This window comes from Nelumbo nucifera, chromosome 5, assembly GCF_055504915.1.
Source record: "Nelumbo nucifera cultivar China Antique chromosome 5, China Antique-T2T, whole genome shotgun sequence".
In the NCBI taxonomy this organism is placed as follows: Eukaryota; Viridiplantae; Streptophyta; class Magnoliopsida; order Proteales; family Nelumbonaceae; genus Nelumbo; species Nelumbo nucifera.
Genome location: NC_142653.1, coordinates 17,536,794 through 17,554,455, shown reverse-complemented (window position 1 = coordinate 17,554,455; position 17,662 = coordinate 17,536,794). Strand labels below are relative to the sequence as shown.

The 17,662-nt window shown below is 36.9% G+C and overlaps 1 protein-coding gene across 4 annotated transcripts in view; it reads right to left on the bottom strand.

Annotated features, from left to right (window-relative positions):
* Positions 1 to 17,662, bottom strand: part of LOC104595514 (binding protein) — a 130,122-nt gene continuing 112,460 nt past the window's right edge. For all 4 annotated transcript variants that reach the window (XM_010256268.3, XM_010256267.3, XM_088888398.1 and 1 more), the window contains 14 exons: positions 12,689 to 12,804; positions 9,811 to 10,275; positions 9,439 to 9,652; positions 8,874 to 9,095; positions 8,274 to 8,738; positions 7,850 to 8,191; positions 7,305 to 7,757; positions 7,161 to 7,207; positions 6,492 to 6,585; positions 6,047 to 6,253; positions 4,967 to 5,092; positions 4,464 to 4,835; positions 4,114 to 4,345; positions 1 to 1,036 (listed from right to left, as the gene is read on the bottom strand). In XM_010256268.3, coding sequence (XP_010254570.1) covers positions 336 to 1,036; positions 4,114 to 4,345; positions 4,464 to 4,835; positions 4,967 to 5,092; positions 6,047 to 6,253; positions 6,492 to 6,585; positions 7,161 to 7,207; positions 7,305 to 7,757; positions 7,850 to 8,191; positions 8,274 to 8,738; positions 8,874 to 9,095; positions 9,439 to 9,652; positions 9,811 to 10,275; positions 12,689 to 12,804 — 4,056 coding nt within the window. In that variant the 3' untranslated portion in view covers positions 1 to 335. The remainder of the gene's footprint in view (positions 1,037 to 4,113; positions 4,346 to 4,463; positions 4,836 to 4,966; positions 5,093 to 6,046; positions 6,254 to 6,491; positions 6,586 to 7,160; positions 7,208 to 7,304; positions 7,758 to 7,849; positions 8,192 to 8,273; positions 8,739 to 8,873; positions 9,096 to 9,438; positions 9,653 to 9,810; positions 10,276 to 12,688; positions 12,805 to 17,662) is intronic.

The following is a 17,662-nucleotide window of genomic DNA, read 5'->3' as shown; positions in this document are numbered from 1 at the left end:
CAGCCTCAATAGATGCCCATAAATTGAAGTGAATCTTTTATTGTTGGCCAGAAAAGAAAAGGAAACTAAACAATCAATAGATCTCCCTGTTCAACACAGTAAAATAAATAACAGAAGTATTAGGGGCCATTACCCAATGTTGGTCCCAGATATCTGGGGTCTTGTGATGAATGGACTGGATATAGACCTATGGCATTTTTAACCTAAATACTGAACTCTATTCGGAAAATAATACAAAAATAAACAAATGAAACATCAATGAGAACATGATACCTCGGGTCAATATTTACAGTCAGTTATGGTATATGCTCTAAAATTGTACTGTTGATCGTAAACTATCCTGTGGTAGAAGCTTTGGATTTGACATTTCGAGGAAGGCTAGTTCTGCGAAGCTGAGGATTTTCAATAGAATATACAAGAAGGCTTCCATCCTTGGTTCCGGCTAGGAAGCATTCCTCAGGCGTCACTGTTAGAGATGTTATTATCTTTCCAAGTCCATCATACCGTCTCACCACCTCAAGTGAGTTCATAGACCGTACAATTATTTGTCCTTGGTCACCTGCACAAACCAAGAATTCACCACAACTGCTGAGTTCAACACAGTTGAGGCGGCCATTGGATTCACAGGTGGCAATGTGTTTTCCATTAATAGAGTATAGGTGCAAACTCAAATCACCATCTGCATAAAGCACTATGCGACCATGCCGAGATGCAACCAGCTTTGACAAGGCACTGCCAGTTGGATGTTTAAGAGACCTTACATATCTTCCCTTCCGCAATGTATGGAAGACACAAGTTCCATCTTTTGATCCGCTGATAACTATATCAAGCTCTACACTGACAAATAAGCATGTAATGATGTCATCATGGCCACAGAGGATATGGAATGGAGTTTCAACAATGACACAATCTTTTCTGGGTAGGTCTGTCTGTGTGCTCCGAACCCTCTTTTCTGTTGCTTTGGCACGATGGACCTCCCACACCATTACTGTTGTGTCATAACTTCCAGTAGCAAGGATGCTTCCATCAGATGTCACTGCAACATTAATTGACTTCGATAAGGAAACAATCATCAAATACAACAATTTCAGAGTAAAATTTCTACTAGTGAGACCGAAACAAATATGACAAGGTTAAACAGCAGAAGGAATGATTGAATGGATGTTGCTTGTACTAAGCAAAACAAAACCAGGCCTATATATTTCAGAAATGATTGAATCAAATGAATAGGATGAACACTAGTTGATATAGAACAATTATGGTATAAATCATATAGCTACAAGAATAAATAATGACGCTGTAGAAAGTTAATTCGAAGCACATTTCGTGTTATAAATGTTCACTATCATGAGTAACCTGCAGTTATACAGTTTCGAGGAGTATGAACCCTCTTTCTCTCTAGAAAATTACCTGCATATCTACACATATGTGTCTCACTCAACAATGTTAACAGAAAAATGAAAGTAGACCAAAGTTTAACCTGCATTCTTTGCTTTTGACTTGGAACATCGTAAGAGATTCAAGTGCAACAAACAGAAAATTTATAGGATACTGCCGACTTGGAACATCCTATATATATGCCCTAAAATGAGGACTTCTACAGTCCATGTTCTTGCTAATATCGAGTCATTAAATGAAAGTAGTTCAATTATACCATTACTTCCAAAATTTGAAGTTTAATACCTGATTATTTTGCTCCACAAAACTTGTAACTTGAGAAGAAAGAGGGAATAAAAGAGAATGACCAGACGTATTTGGTGGGGATTTCTAAAATATCTCTCACCAATCAAGTGGCTGGATACATATAGATTACTACAAAATGTCAAGGTTTAAAAGGTTGAAGTTGGTAAAAATATTGGTCATCCAAATATAGGAAACATGTTAGAATGGTCAAAAACATCATATTGAAATATTATAGAAATCATAAACATGGTGGAAACATTGTGAAATATGCAAAAATATAGAATGCTATTTTATATAATAATAAAAGATGCATAAGGTAGACCCTTCGAAATTATTATCTTGTTCCGAATCATCCAAACTACATGATAGAGTGAACTCAGGCAAAAATTAAATTGATAGAAAGTGCAAATGATTCTAACCAATCAACCAAGTAATTTATCATAGAATAAAAACTAAGATTTAACTTCACATATGAAAAGAATTTTTAGCTGGCCCATATCTGGTGGCCAATAACATTAATACTGAATATTTAAAATATTGTTGCCAACTTATGTTATAATACCATGTCTTGTACTCCACATAGTATTGGTAGCTTTTATTGGGGAACATGTCAATTCTAGTAATAATTCATGTTGGAAACCATGCAAATGGAAATATTAGGAAATTTATGGACATTTTAAACCATAAATAATGTCCAATAACATGATTATCCTTGCCAAGTAAAACTAAGGACTAGATTGTCCTTTATAGTCATGGTTTAAAGTATCGATACACCCAATACCTGATATGCAAGAACATGCGTATCAGGTGTTTCAAGGGGCACACTTCCCTTTGTTCTTATTTTTTTCCCAAAATCTGATAAGCATTGGTCATAGGCCTGGCTAACCCCTGAAACAACCCAAACCCCTTGGATTTGAGTGTATTGGTACCCCAAAGATACGATACGATTTTGGACCTTGTTTATAACCCAAGAACTACCTTGCCACCCATAACTATGTTAGTTACATATTGATTTACATAAAAATGGAAATGGGACTACACTAGCTAATCACTCCAGCAGACCACAATATGAAAGAAGAGGAAAAAGAAGTGCCAAAAATATAAGGAAATGCCTAGGTCTAATTTCAATGTATTTTCTGTAAAGTTGATGCTGGAGATGTTTTCATGACAACTTGATCATGGGAACGAGGGGTATCCAGAAGCAGGTGTATCTTGTTATCAGATTTTGGTGAAAAGCCAAACTTCGATTTCTGATGAAATGGACTAAATGGATTTTCAATTGTCCCAGTACTGCCTTTAATATAAGTATCTTCTGAGAGGAGAGCTTGCAGGAGGTTTTATTGCCTTTTGACTTTCAGGGAATTATTTCCCTATTTCCCTTCTTTTCTTCACATGGGTCTCATGTATTTTCTGTAAAGTTGATGCTGGAGATGTTTTCATGACAACTTGATCATGGGAATGAGGGGTATCCAAAAGCAGGTGTATCTTGTTATCAGATTTTGGTGAAAAGCCAAACTTCGATTTCTGATGAAATGGACTAAATGGATTTTCAATTGTCCCAGTACTGCCTTTAATACAAGTATCTTCTGAGAGGAGAGCTTGCAGGAGGTTTTATTGCCTTTTGACTTTCAGGGAATTATTTCCCTATTTCCCTTCTTTTCTTCACATGGGTCTCACGCATGGTCCAAAATCTATTGTTCTAACTTTTTCTTTAATAGATTGAATTCCTGGTCTACATAAGATTGTAGGGGTTGTAGAAGGACTTTAGAAGAGTTCTATATATAGAGGTAATGATATGTTATATCCTTGTTTAATTATGCTATTTTTTTACAATCTAATTCTTAGTTCCTTAAAGCAATAAAAATCTATTTTTTCTTTCTGAAAACTTGTAAGAAAGGCTTAGAGTTTAATTTCATGTTGAGTTTGTTGCATCAGGGTCCTTACATCCTTGAACTGCTTTTCCTCCAGTTTGACATGTGTATGCACCTTTTCTCTGGCCACTGTTTTCTTCATTGACCACGTCTAGACGCTTTCATTGTCATTTCTGTGGTTATGTGCTAGAAAAATGTAATTCCAGATGCAAGAGAAGTGTCGCATGATATGCAATGAAAAAACCTATGAGCCTCTTAGAGGCACCTCGGTTCAAAAAGGCAAAAAAATATATTGTAAGCTTATCCTACTTAGAGAACTATTCCTCAGTCTCTGGAGATCTATCCTCTTGGATGGGGAGAATTGACTTGAACTCTAGAGCATATACTTAAAGACTTCTTTTGATATAGGGTCCTGTAGTTGGTAATGAAGTCTAGATCAATTTTGACCATGTTTTCAAATTTTACCACTATTCCAGCATTCCCTACAAGTCTGTTTAATAAAGGAATTATCATAGAATTGTTTGAATGCACTATTACTCCACAAGATACAAATTGATACCTGCAACACAGCTGACCACATCTTTGTGCTGCCGGATGCTCTGCACCAATCTTCCATCATTAAGAGAGATTACCTGGAAACTATTTTCCCAATTACCACATGAAATCAAAAAATTTTCTGATGGTGTTTGCATTGTAGCAAAGCATTGTGCTCCAAGCTCAATATTTTCTGCTGAAGGACTACCAATTTTACGAGGAGATAGAACATCAGAACCAATTCCAAAAAAAGGATCCTGCAAAAATGTTGACAAGAGATAAGAAAAAGGTTTACTCCATAAATTTTACTGGGAAATGGTGACTAGACCATTAAATAGTACAATGCAAAAACTGTATTAGAATCACCATTCTCACCTGTGAGCTAGAGAAGGTAAAGTTCCCACCAGATTGCAGTTGGGTGGTCAACCACATTTTGACTGACATGGTGAGTCCCTGGTTCACAAGGACAATGTTTGATTCCAACATACCGACAAATAATACAGCAGATGGTGGACTTGTTGTATTAGAAATGATTGATGTCAAACTTATTGAACCAGGAGCAAAATATAAAGGATGAGCAATAGGAATTGGTGGGCCTCTTCTTGGGTGTTTTTTACGAAAAATCTGGATTGGTGTCTGCCCAAAATTTGCAATTTGGTCTTCAATGGCAGATCTTTGCAGTTCATCTTCCATTGTTTCAAGATCAACAGCACCCTCGTAAGTCAAGTAATAAAAGATATTTGCTGCCTGGAGATCCAACATAATTTTTGAGATTAATGAACCCGGGATTAGGACTGAACCCACATAGTTGGGATTAAGGTTTAGTTGAGTTGAGCTGAGCTGAGAGCTACTAACTAAACATATATGCAAGCACATACCTCTACTGCAGGTTTTCCACGTTGCTTGTAACCAAAAACCAGATCAATCCAGTTATGGAGATTGGAACTTACATATTCACTTTCAAGAGCTTCTCGGTTTTTGTTTATAAATTCCTCGGGGGAGCCCTGTGTAATTGATTGCAACTCAGAAATTTAAGGTCCTGATAAACTTTTTATTGGACTCCAAAAGGAATTATTTGATTAAAAACAGCCTCTAGTTTTCCTCTCATGCCATTTCCTAGCAAGATCTAAAACAAAAATAGTAATAAAACCACTACTCAACACCCCCAATAAATTGAAAAAGCAAGTGAAGCAAGATAAATTGAACTTAAAGAGAATGCATAGCAATACATTACTGAATCTACCATAAACAAAATAAGAAAAAGAAAAATTATAGTAATAAAGGAAAGCTTGAAAAAGAAAGAAAACCTAAAACAAAATTTCCCCTTTTCAATAAATGAATGGATTTTACTAAAAGATAAAAATATGGTATACTAACCTGATTAATACAATTATCTTTCATTGGGCTTGTGGCACCTTGGGCTGCCCTTTCTTTTTGACATACGTCCCAAGGCTTGTATTACCTCATATTACAATTAATAAATTATCTTTCATTGCTTAAAAAATGAAGAATCCAAAGGCCAAAAAAGGTTTCTGGGGAACCTAAAATTTTTCACCCAAAAAAAAGAAACTTAAATTTGAAAACCATTTAGATGAATGTACTTAGCAAAATATGATGATCAAAAGAATATCAGCAAGAAGCAAGATTAGGAATTTGTAGTCAAAATGAAGATGAAGAAGAGGAGAAACAAAGAACATAGGAGATGTGTAATAGATACATACTAGGTCCATTTTCATACCCTCAGACATGTAATAGATGTCAAACTTTCTAGGTATACATAGAGAACAGGCAAAAGAAATGATTCAGGATGCTGAAAGACATTTTTCTGCACTATTCTTTATTTTAAATAAAAAATATACTAAACTGTTCTCCCAAGGCTCCCTTGATTAACTAAAATAGTAGCATATAAAGTGAAAGTCTTCCACTAGCTATCAGAAGCTAGATGGGACTTAATATACCTTGGCCCAAGGAGGTAGAATAACATCTCCTAAGGGTTCACCGCCCTGTTTCACACCCAAATAATACGAATTTGAGTTAACAAGAAACTCTGGCATGTAAAAGAATTCAGGTATTAACTCCTTCACATCACTTGTATTAGAAAGACAATTGCGATATGTGCCCTCAATACTTTGAAAAAGGCGATCTGCATGGTCAAATTTACCACCCTGGAGAAAAAAAAAAGTGTCGATGTTAGCAGCATAGAAAGCATACCAAACCTCATACTTTCAGGTCCATTTGAAACCTTAAAGACCTTTCTTTTTTGAAGATGTTACAGTTAAAGAAATTGTGAATAAAGTAAAATGATTTAAGGAAGACCATGCAACTAAAATTGGATCATTTCTTATTTAGATGACAAAAATTGATTGATGAAAATGTAAATGTTTTTGTTTAAATCTATGATACCTGCAACATCCGGTGTAGAGCTGTGAAAGGCTCCAACCTAAGTAGGTAGAAAAGAACGATTCCCATGCTTGAATAATGAGAACCGTAATAGAAACTGCAACAAAAAGCACAAGGGCACTGCTAATGAGACAACATTAATTCATAAAAGGATGGCCACTCTCATAACTATGGAAAGCAATATCCTTGGTAGTTAGGACCTACCGAGTAGTGTCCTTATTTTCTTTTGGTAATTACTAGACTACCCTGCCTCCCCTCCCAAGACTTAACATAAAACAGCTCTCTCAACAGCAACTATGTGGATTATCATCTTTTATACCCGTATTATATGGCTCTTGGATGTATGGAAACAAGATTTGGATGAGATGCATTTTCAATAGCACCTATCTATATTTTACTGTTATACATAGATGTTCTCTGATAGTTATTTGAGACTCTTTGTTTTATCATGCTTTTTTAACATTCCCTGTAAGTTTTATATAAATTAATACTTAATCCTTCGCATATGTCTGGAATTTCCCAATTCTTTTCAAGATACTGAATAACATTTGCAAGTAATTTTGAAACATTGCCACTTTTCAAAGTGGTTATCAAGTGGAAACAGGAAACAGTCTTGGTTATAGTTAATAATGCAAAAAATGCTATGTTCTAAAATAAGGTACACATGCATACCTAGGAATATCAGGATCACAGAAATTACGATATCTATCCTCAAAAACCTGCATGTGAATTGAATTATAAGGATAGGACAATTGTAAAATAAGGAAAATAGTAACTGATAGGGAAAGCTCTAGTTAAACAGGAGATAATAGTCACCTCAAACCGTTTCATATCCAAAGCTCCAACAGGTTTTGAGAGGTCACGAAAAGTTGAAGACTTGTTAAAGTCGAGTTTCTCAGAAGAATAATCAGCCAAAACCCAAGGAAAGACAGGATATTGAGTCAAATCGTTGTATGATCTGCCTGCAAGTGTATTAAGTATCATTAGATATTCAAAGTTGGTAATATCCCTTCTCCTCCAACTCTCTCTTGCAGTCTCTGCCATCTCCAGTGCCACACGTCTATCAACAAAGGAAATAATTGCATTCTTGTCACGGTTACTTCCTTTTGGAAATAATAGTTCATTTCTGCAGGAAACTATCAAAGTTCCAACATCTTTGGCATCTTTCTGTGATGCAAAATTCAAAAATATGGGTGCAACTGAATTGTTGAAGAAAATCTCTATGGCAGTGTATCTTAGCAAATAGCGAGTCCAATGAACAGCTTTTATCTACCACAAAGAGCAAAACACAGCAATGTCAGACTAAAGGCATCAAATATGCAAGTAGTTACAAGTGTATATCTACAATCTATGTTTACCACCTTGGAGACACGCCATCTCCGGTGGCGTTTAATTTTCTTCAGTTTTCTTTGAAGAGAAGTTTCATCAATCACATCTGTGTTATCAAGGCCACTCTCTTTCTCAGAATACGCGTCAACATCCAAGGGAAATTTGGTTAAGTTCTGCTTATGGATTCCTCCCAATTGGCTAGATTTGTTAGGAACAGAACTGCTTGAAGCACAAAAGCTATTGAAAACAGATGATCCTCCGGTACCTTCAACCAGAAACTCACCACAGAAACGGAGGACAGTTTTCATGACTGCTAAATGCCCAGCTAATTTTCTCTTAGGTGTGACAAGCATGCAAGGAAGAGACATGAGAACCTGAACAAAACGAAGCCAGACATTAGATGCTGCACTGCATCTACAAGGAAAAGGTAGAACACATTTATGTACCAGCGCATACCTCACTAGTTTCTGTCTCCATTGTATTGGAGGAAGCATCCTTTCTATCTTGAACATCCTGGTCATTGCTTTCTTTAGAAAGCTCAGTTTCATTTACCAAAGAATCATCAGGAGAAGAGGCTTTTTCTGCACTTAGTTCAGTGTCACTTTCACAAGGCTCTGAGCTTCCCTCATCTGTAATCCTACGTACTCCTTTCAATAGAAGGCGCTTCAATTGTTCAGGAATATGACTCACCAAATTAGTTTTGCTTTCATAGGCCAGACGACTGGGACCAATGGAAACAGTAGATGGAGGATGACATAGCTTTTCATTAAAACAATAATTCCGTCTTAACTTGGGTCTACGCCTCCATGCATCTTCTGATTTCTCAAGTTTCCAATGAGTAATGGTACTATTTGGAAAAGGATTAGCAGACCATGGACCTCTCTCATCAATCAAAGCACGAAACATGTGAATCCACTTCTCCTGCTCAAGAACAACTAACTATTATTACACATGCTGGTAATAACTTTAATCAATAGCCAGATAAGAAAAAAAAGTCATAACCATAGATGCTTCAATGATAAGTAGATAACACATAACATCAAATTAAATTCTTACAGCGACAATCTGCTGTTCTTCATCATGGGAAAGCTGAAATGCAGCTCTTCTGCTCTTGTCTGAAGAAAGAATCATGCTCAAGCTACTTTGTATCTCATCTTCAAAAACCCTATTCTGGTAAGATTCTGTAGATGAATTCTCATCCAACCTCAAACAGATCTCATGCAACTGCTTTGCTCTATCAGATTTTGAAGTCTTCACATATTTTACCTCATCAGCTACCTGAGAAATAAAAATGAAGAAAATTACAATACTGTGGTTTAAGAAAAAAATAGATTCCAGATAGATTAATCAACAATATCTTTGAAATAAAACATTAAAACAGCTAAATGACCCTGCTGATATTTCATGAACCAGTATGTAAATAGGATTTTTCTGTCCCTCAGTTCCAACTACCTAATGAAGGCCCAACTAAGAGGAAAGAGTTACCAATACAAAGGATTGTTTTGACATTTCAATGTCATTTCCAATTTCAATTACGACTGAGATTGAAGGATATCTGAGCATACACTTAAATAATAAAGTCAAACACATGAAAGTAAAAAAGGAACAAGTAATGACAAACCGCAGTAAGGACTCTATCCTTTTGAATTAGACCATGAAAGGTATTTGCTTCCTTCACATTGCTGCCAGAATCAGATGAATCATCTCTTCCCACAATACCAGTAGCCAGCATGGACTTCCCACAGTTCACTGTTTCACGTATCAGGTGCGATATGACATGAAAACGTGCCCCATCATCAAGCATTCCATATTGCGATCTAACTGTGAGCAAGGACCTAGGCACAGTTGCAACTGGAAGTCATATCCCTACTAGTGTATAGAAGTGCACTTACGTATCTTCAGTTCTATGTTAGGAGGAATTTTAGATGATTCATTTCAAAAAGAGAATAACCAGTTTCAATTTTACATGGAAACATGCATGGAGAACCCGTACCATATGAATAGCTGTAATCTGCCCTTGCTTTGCTCATCATCAGCAGCAAGCAGACAAGGAAGCAGTGAAATGAACTGCTGAATACATCTAGATGCTCTTTCTAGATCAGCTCTGCAGAGATATAGGATGACAAGTCGAAAAATAATTTTTGGACATTTTTCCCCTCTCAGTACCATAGCTTTATCAACACTTTTATTTGGTTTTCCACCCAATGCATTGCTAATTCCACCTGATACAACAACTGCAGCCATTTCAGCAGCTGGAATATTCAATGATTCAACTAGGACACGTGCCCGTTGGCCAAAAGATGGCCCCATTGCTGGTGAAGATTTAACTAGCATTTTGCTTAGTCCTTTTCCATTCATCGCACTGATAATAAGCCACAGCTTGTCAAACAATCTCCACCAGACATCATCTATTATGTCATCTTCATCTGAGATAGGTGGCTTACAAACTTGTGGATGTCTGTGAAAAGAGAGTAATTTGAGATTAAAAAGGATGGATCAAGAATTATACAAATAAGATTGAAAAGAAAAAGACATTAGTAAACACAAAAGATATTCATGAATGGAAATGTGCAGATATGATATCACAAAGCATAGAGTAATGCATATTATATTTATAAAATTTATTTGTTGTATATTCTCGTGGGAGGTATCATCATCCATGCCTTATCCCAACAGGCAGGTGAGCCCAAAATGAACCTCTTATAAAATAGCACAGTCTCACCAAAGCAAATGGTGGCTTGGGGATTGGTAGATTATGCTCAAGGAACTTGTTTCTATTGGGGAAATGGTTATCAAGGTTTCTGTGGAGATTGAGAACCTTTGGCACTCTGTCGTCCAAAGTGTTCATGAATTTCATGTGAATGGATGGAATGTTTAACTGACAAGAAATGCAACACTTGAGATACTCTTGGAAATATATTGATTTCCTCTTGGAATCCTTCTTGTAGTTTGTAAGGCACAAGTTTAGTTATGGGAATTGTGTCAATTTTTTTTTGATAGATAATAGTAATTTTATTAATAAAAAACAAAGATACATACAACAAAATCTCCACAAAGAGGTGCGAGGTGCAGCCTCTAAACTATATCATAAAGCTTACAAATGAGCCCAAAAAAGCTGATTCCTATGTACCCCTTGTTTGGGTAAAAAATCTTCTAACCCATTTGCCAATCTTCTTTCTCATTGAACTGTGACTGATATATTTGATGTTAACCATTTGAACCTTCTCAAAGCCCCTCTATAGGACCAGGTTGCAATCTTCGGCTCTTTTAACCACCCAAGAACCAGTTTAGAGTCACCTTCAATGAATAAGTGTTCCACTGCAAGCTCCTTCGCAATCTCTGCTCCTTTTAGAACAACTTGGACATCTGCAATAACTGAATCTCCCATACCAATAGGACCAGAATATAAAGCCATGATCTGCCCCTCAGCATTTCTGAAAACTCCCCCAATTCTGGACAGCCCTGGGTTACCAAGGCTGCTGCCATCAAAATTTAATTTAATAACACCTTCAGGAGGCTTCCATTCCACCAAAGGCTTAATTCTAACAGCAGAACTTTTGGCAATTTGCTCCCAATTCCTCCATATGTCATCAAAGGAGAAAGGTAAAAACAGGTCCAATGACTTTTCCCAACATATGGGCCTATTTAAAATACTTTTCCACAAACCAATCTCATCCCTCTCCTTATCAATGAAAATTCTGGCATTCCTTTCCTCCCAAACAACCCACACCAAAGCAGCTCTCGCAGGAAATTGTGTCAAATTTTGGACAAATCTCTGGTGGACAATGTTCATTTTTACTTTTTCCCCTGAATAATTTGCTTTATTGGATCTCAAAGACTCTCATTTTGTCTTGTGTTTCTAATTTTATGGCTAATCTCTCTTGGAATTTTGGGTTCAGAAGAGGCTTAAGGCTAATGAACCAGATAAGGAAATTCGTCTTGCTTTAATACCCTTAGCAGTTTTTTTTCTTTGACAGAGATTTCCATAAAAGAATTTAGGTTGTTGAACCAAGTTGATCCTAGGGCTGCAAATGGATCGAATTGAAGTCGGATAGGGGTATATCCGAATCCGTTCCAATAAGAATATGAGAGACCCGAATTCTATCTGATATCTGATAGATATATAAAACAGATTCAAATTCAACTCATTTACATTAGGACCATTTGATGCTCTTTATTTTCAGTCAATGTTCAGATTTTGCCATTGCATTCCAGATTGTATTTCTTCATTCCTGATAAACTTTTTTGATTGATAACCTAATAAGAAGTATTTGTTCATGAATTAATCATCAATTCTAGGTTTAAACTATCAATTCCAAACTTCTGGCAAATTCCTAGTTTCCTAATCTCATATCCTAGGGCTCTCTTTAAATCATGATCTGAATTTATCTTGTTGATGCCTCTAATTGGTCCTACCCCTTCAGTTTCCCATTTGGGTTTCTTGAAGTTTATTTGGAAGCTTTGCCTTCTTTACGATAATCCTATTATAAAGAAAACCATTTCTACAAAGCTTCAAATTTTAGAAAAGGTCAGATCATAGTATTTAGGGTCATTGCTTGGTTCAATGGTAAAATCTCAGGCTGACAAGCATGAGAAAGTGGGTTCAAGTTTGAGAGTGGCCAATCCGTGAAAGAATATAGTGAAGGTTAGGCCCACATCCAATCCACCCCTTCCAAGACCCTGAATAGCTGGGACTGACATTTTCTTATGGCCCTTTTATGGAAACAAAATCATTTTATGTAATACTTAAGGCTTATGCAAACAAAATATCTAACACAAATTTGGAGGTAAGAAAACATACATTACTAAGAGTACTAAAATTGGTGGGCATAACATTTTTATATAACCAATGAAAGCACAATAAGCATTACCTGGGAACTTGGTCATCAACTTCTCCATGCATGGCCTCAAAAATAGAAGAGCTCAGATCTTTGTTACTCTCTAGTTCTTGGCAATCAGATAAAATACCTGAGCTACTTCCAGGATACTGCAGGGAAAGAATTATGTTACTTTACCTTTGAATCCACTGATTGTTGAAGTATGTAAAAAGAAACAAAGTAAATCCATACTTTGCATGATATCATGTGGTGGGCGGTATTGCATTGTATGTCAATTTCAAGAAGCCAATAATCCGAACTAGAAAAAGGATCTATAACCCCTAAGATGTAGGTTACATAAATCTTGAAAAGCAAAAAGTGAAAGATATATGAAAAGAACACCTCAGAAAGGAAGCTAAATGAAAGGGCTGTAAAGGGCTTAATGTTCCACATGCATGCAATCAAGTAAATAGCTTACCTTTTCGGAGGAATAAAAAGTGAATAACTTATCTTTTCCATTATTTTATTAAGACAAACATATTGCAGGTTGTCCTACTACAGAAACTTATTTTGCTTGTTTTCATTCTCCCTATGTTTTGTCTCTTCTTTTCTCCCTAATATTATGGTATCAGAGCACATTATTCTAGTTTGGTTAAAGCATCGCATAAGTGTCAACTATGCAACCGCCTAGGCATTTTGGAGGCCCATCACCTAGGCACAGAACAAGGTAGGTAGTATAGTTATAACCATCTTAGTGGGGCCAATTAACTGATTTTTATATACTCATATTAAAATGTGCAGCCTATTTTGGGTTATTTTGAGTGTATATATAATGGTTACTGAAGCAAGATAATTGATTAATATGTATAAAAAAGCATTCTTAATTAATATAACTCATTGCTTGAATTTAATGGTAAATCTTGGGTTGACAAGTGTAAGAACATGGATTCAACTCCAATGTGTCTCCTTGGAAAGCTATTCATAAGGTTCTTGAGCATTTTCTTATTCACATCAGGTTTGGTCTCAACTCTGGTGATAAAATTAAATTCTGGAAAGATCTATGGGTGGGTGAGGCTCCTTAAGGATACTTTTCCTTCGTTGGAATTTGGGCTTCTGCAGGAATGTAAGTGATACAGAACTGGACTTTGTTTCATATCTCCTACAAATTCTTGAATCGGTTTTCTTTGATGACAGTGAGGGGGATAGTTGTATATGGTCTAGTAATCCTTCAGGGGTGTTCAGCTGCGCCTCTTTCTTTAAATCCTTGTCTTCTTCAGTTACTTCTTCACCTTTCCCAGTCAAAGAAGTTGGTGCCATGCTGTTCTTCACAAAGTGAGTGCCTTTTGCTGGGAGGTTTGTCATTGTGCTATTAATACTTGCAACTTGTTGCAGAGGAAATGTGGGGTTGTGGATATGAATTTTCCATGGCTGTTATTCCCCTAGATGGCCTTATTACCTGGAGTGGTCGAAGGGAATCAAACTCTATATCACTGCAAGGAGAAAAATAGGATACATATATGGAAAAGTTAAAGAACCGAAAATTTGGAAATGCTGACTAGGAAGTCTAGGATAAATGGAACCAAGAAAACAATATGGTGATGTTGTGGCTGCTTGTATCTATGCTACCACAAGTGAGGAAAAATTTTGTGGAGATCTGGGAACAAGTAAAGTCCACCTACTCAGATCAGAGGCACTATGCAAAATTACCAGTTGCAAGCTGCATCTTCGACTTCTAAACAGGGGGAAAGAAGTCTTTCAGTAATTCAGATTTGACTTCATTTTGGAAGGAGTTATATCACTATTGGAATATGAATTGGAAATGTGATGAAGATGCCAAGGCCTATAAATCTGGTGCAGTACGGAAACAAAGCACGCTGAGAAAAGCTTCAAAGAAAAGAGTAGAAGTCGAATTATTAGGAAGAAGAATTCTTCACCGAATAATTAAGAGAAAATCAACATAAAAAAACTCCCTTAGCCTTCCCCTAGTTACTCTTTATATAGGCTTACACCCTTATGGCTCCTACAAGAAAGTTTCCTAATCTATGAAAAACTCCACAATAGAATCCTACTAACTTGGTAATTTTGAACTAGAATAGAAGTCCTGTGCTGACACTAGCTTGGTAAATTCAAACTAAGATAGAAATTCCATGCTGGTACTAACTTGGTAAGTTCGAACTAAGATAGAAGTTCTGCGCTGGTGCTAGCTTGGTAAATCCGAACTAAAATAGAAGTTTCATGCTGGCACTAACTCGGTAATTGATTACTTAGTTAGATTAGTAACGTCATCGAAGCTTCTTATATGTCTTGGAGTGGTCCCAACTTGCATAGAACTTATTGGCCTTCTATACTGCATCAAAATCTCTGGTTTCCCAGCCATTGGTGTTTGCTTTTCTTTTGGGGCTGAATCCTACATATGAATCTCTTAAAGTGCAGATCCTAGGTAGTAAAGATATCCCTTCAGTCCAAGACATATATGCCATGGTGCAATTTGAAGAAAGTAGGAGAAATGTGATGAACAGTTTTGAGGGGGAGTCAATTGCTTTGACAACAAAAGGGGGAGTAAACACAACTAGTGGGAATTCTTTTAAGAAGGGTGATTTCCGGAACAGAGTAGATAACAAGGGCAAACTTTTGTGCACTCATTGCTAGAGATCTAGGCACACTAGTGATACATGCTAGGATCTTCATGGGAAGCCAAAGTCGACTCAAAAGTTGAGTAAGAAGTCAGGCCAACAATGTCTTTTAATTACCACAGCTTTCCATGTGACTTCCCATACCTTAGATTTCCCTTGGATAATTGATTTTGGAGCCTCGAACCACATGACGGATAAGTCCAATTGGTTTTAGTCCTACAACCTGCTTTCTAGGAGGGACAAGGTGAGACTAGTTGATGATTCATTCTTCACCATAGCTGGTCAAGGCACTGTCTCTCTACCCTTTGGCCTTACTCTTTCTAATGCTTTGCAAGTTCCCAAGTTACCTGTGATCTTGTTTTTTTGTTAGTATTATTACCAATTCATTAAATTGCTCAGTAACCTTTTTCCCTTCTTGTGTGTTGCAGAGGTAGCATGGTAGATGGCCTCTATGTACTGGAGAATAAGGCTGGTCTTTCAATCACAGAGTCCAATAGTCAGTCTAGTAAGACTCGAGTCTATATGTGGCATAATCGTCTTGGTCATTTATCTTTTGAATTGTTGAAAATTTTGTTTCCAAAGTTGTTTAAGTGAATGTCCATGTTAGAATTCACATGTCAAACTTGTTAATTGAGCAAACATTGTAGAAATCATTTTCCTTTAAGAAATGGTAAATCTGGTTTTCTTTTCCACATTGTTTATTGTAATGTTTGGGAACTTGTTACTTTGCCTACCAAGACATGATACAAGTATTTTATCACACTTATTGATGATTACTCTAGATTTACATGGGTGTACCCAATGCAATCTTGAAACGAAGTACCCAAATTTGTAAAGGATTCTCAACGCATGATATTCACCTAATTTCAAATGAAAGTCCAAAATTCCCAGTTTGACAATGTCAAAGGATATTTCATAGTGATCTCATAGAGTTTTTCATTTCGTGTGGCTCCCTTCACCACACAGTTTTTCACCGTCAATCTCTTGAAATTGCTCATGAATTATTACTACATATGAATGTTCCCAAATGCTTTTGGATGGATGTTGTATTTTGTGCTGCATATCACATCAACTACATGCCCTCTTAGTTGTTAGAGTACAAGGCCCACATTAACTCTTGTTTCCTAAAGCTCCTTTGTTCTCTATACCTGTAGCGTTGTACGCATGTTTAGTTGTAGTTGTTTTGTTCATGACTTGTCTCCTTGGGGTAAACTTGACCCTCGTACTATTCCCTATGTTTTCCTAAAGTGCCCTTCTTGTCAAAAGGGTTATCGGTGTTTTGGTGTGGGTAGAAAAACAAATTACATGCAACACTTCAAGTGTACAACAATAAGCACAAGAAATACCAAGCTAAAAACAACAAAACAAGTTGTATTTTTAGGGATTTCAGACCTGAACATGAAGTAGAACCCCTCCTGGAACAGTTCCGCTATAGTAATAATGGCATAAAGCTGGCCTCCCATGCGGACACGCAGCGATAGAGGGATTAGAAGGTGCCAAAATGGGTTGACTCCTCAAAACCCATCTCCCAATACTTGAAAACCCTAGCTAGGGCTGAGCTACAACTTAAACAAGGGAGAAAGAACCAAAAAGCCCCTATAGGGACAACCCCCTTCTCTTTTATAAATCCCAATGGTTTGCTGAAGAAGCCAATTAAAATATTTACACATAAACCCCTAGAATGCTTCCCTCTCATAAGCAACTCCTTAAGAATAAAACTAACTTCAAATGAACCCCCGAAAGATACATTTGTTACAAAAAGATCCAAGAGACCAAAACCCAAGAGATGTGCTCTCATCTGCCCTTGACCAGAATCTGAACTATAAAATGACGAAAATACCCCTGGACCCAAATTGTCAATAAAGCTACATTTGACCTCATCATGTTTTGACCCTATATGTAGGAAGTACTATGTTTCTATCTATGTGTCTTTCTTTGAGAGTGAACCTTTCTTCCCTATTTCTCTTTAGAGGAAAAGTAGGGTTGAGGAGAAACTGGTTCAAGTTGTAGATCCAACACCCTCCTCTTCTTGATCCTCCTCCATTCCATGTTTCCATTTGCTGTTGTAAGGGCCAGCCAAGTTCAAGAGCCGTGGATCAACTTGAAGTTAGTACCATCAACATCATCAGATTCTTGAAGGGTAGATCCTATCAATGTTTAAAACGCGGAGGTGTGACGCGAGGTGTTCCACTACCTAGAGGCATGAGGCATAGTTCAGAACGCAAGAGGCGTAAGCCTCCTTAAAAGGAGGGGGGTTAGGAGGAGGATGAAGAGGGAGGGGGATCTTATTTTTTCTTTATTTTTAATACAAATCTTTTATATTACGAATAAAGATGCATAACATTAGTTGAAAGGGGGGGGGGGTCTTGTTGAAGCGAAGGGGGCAAACCACTTT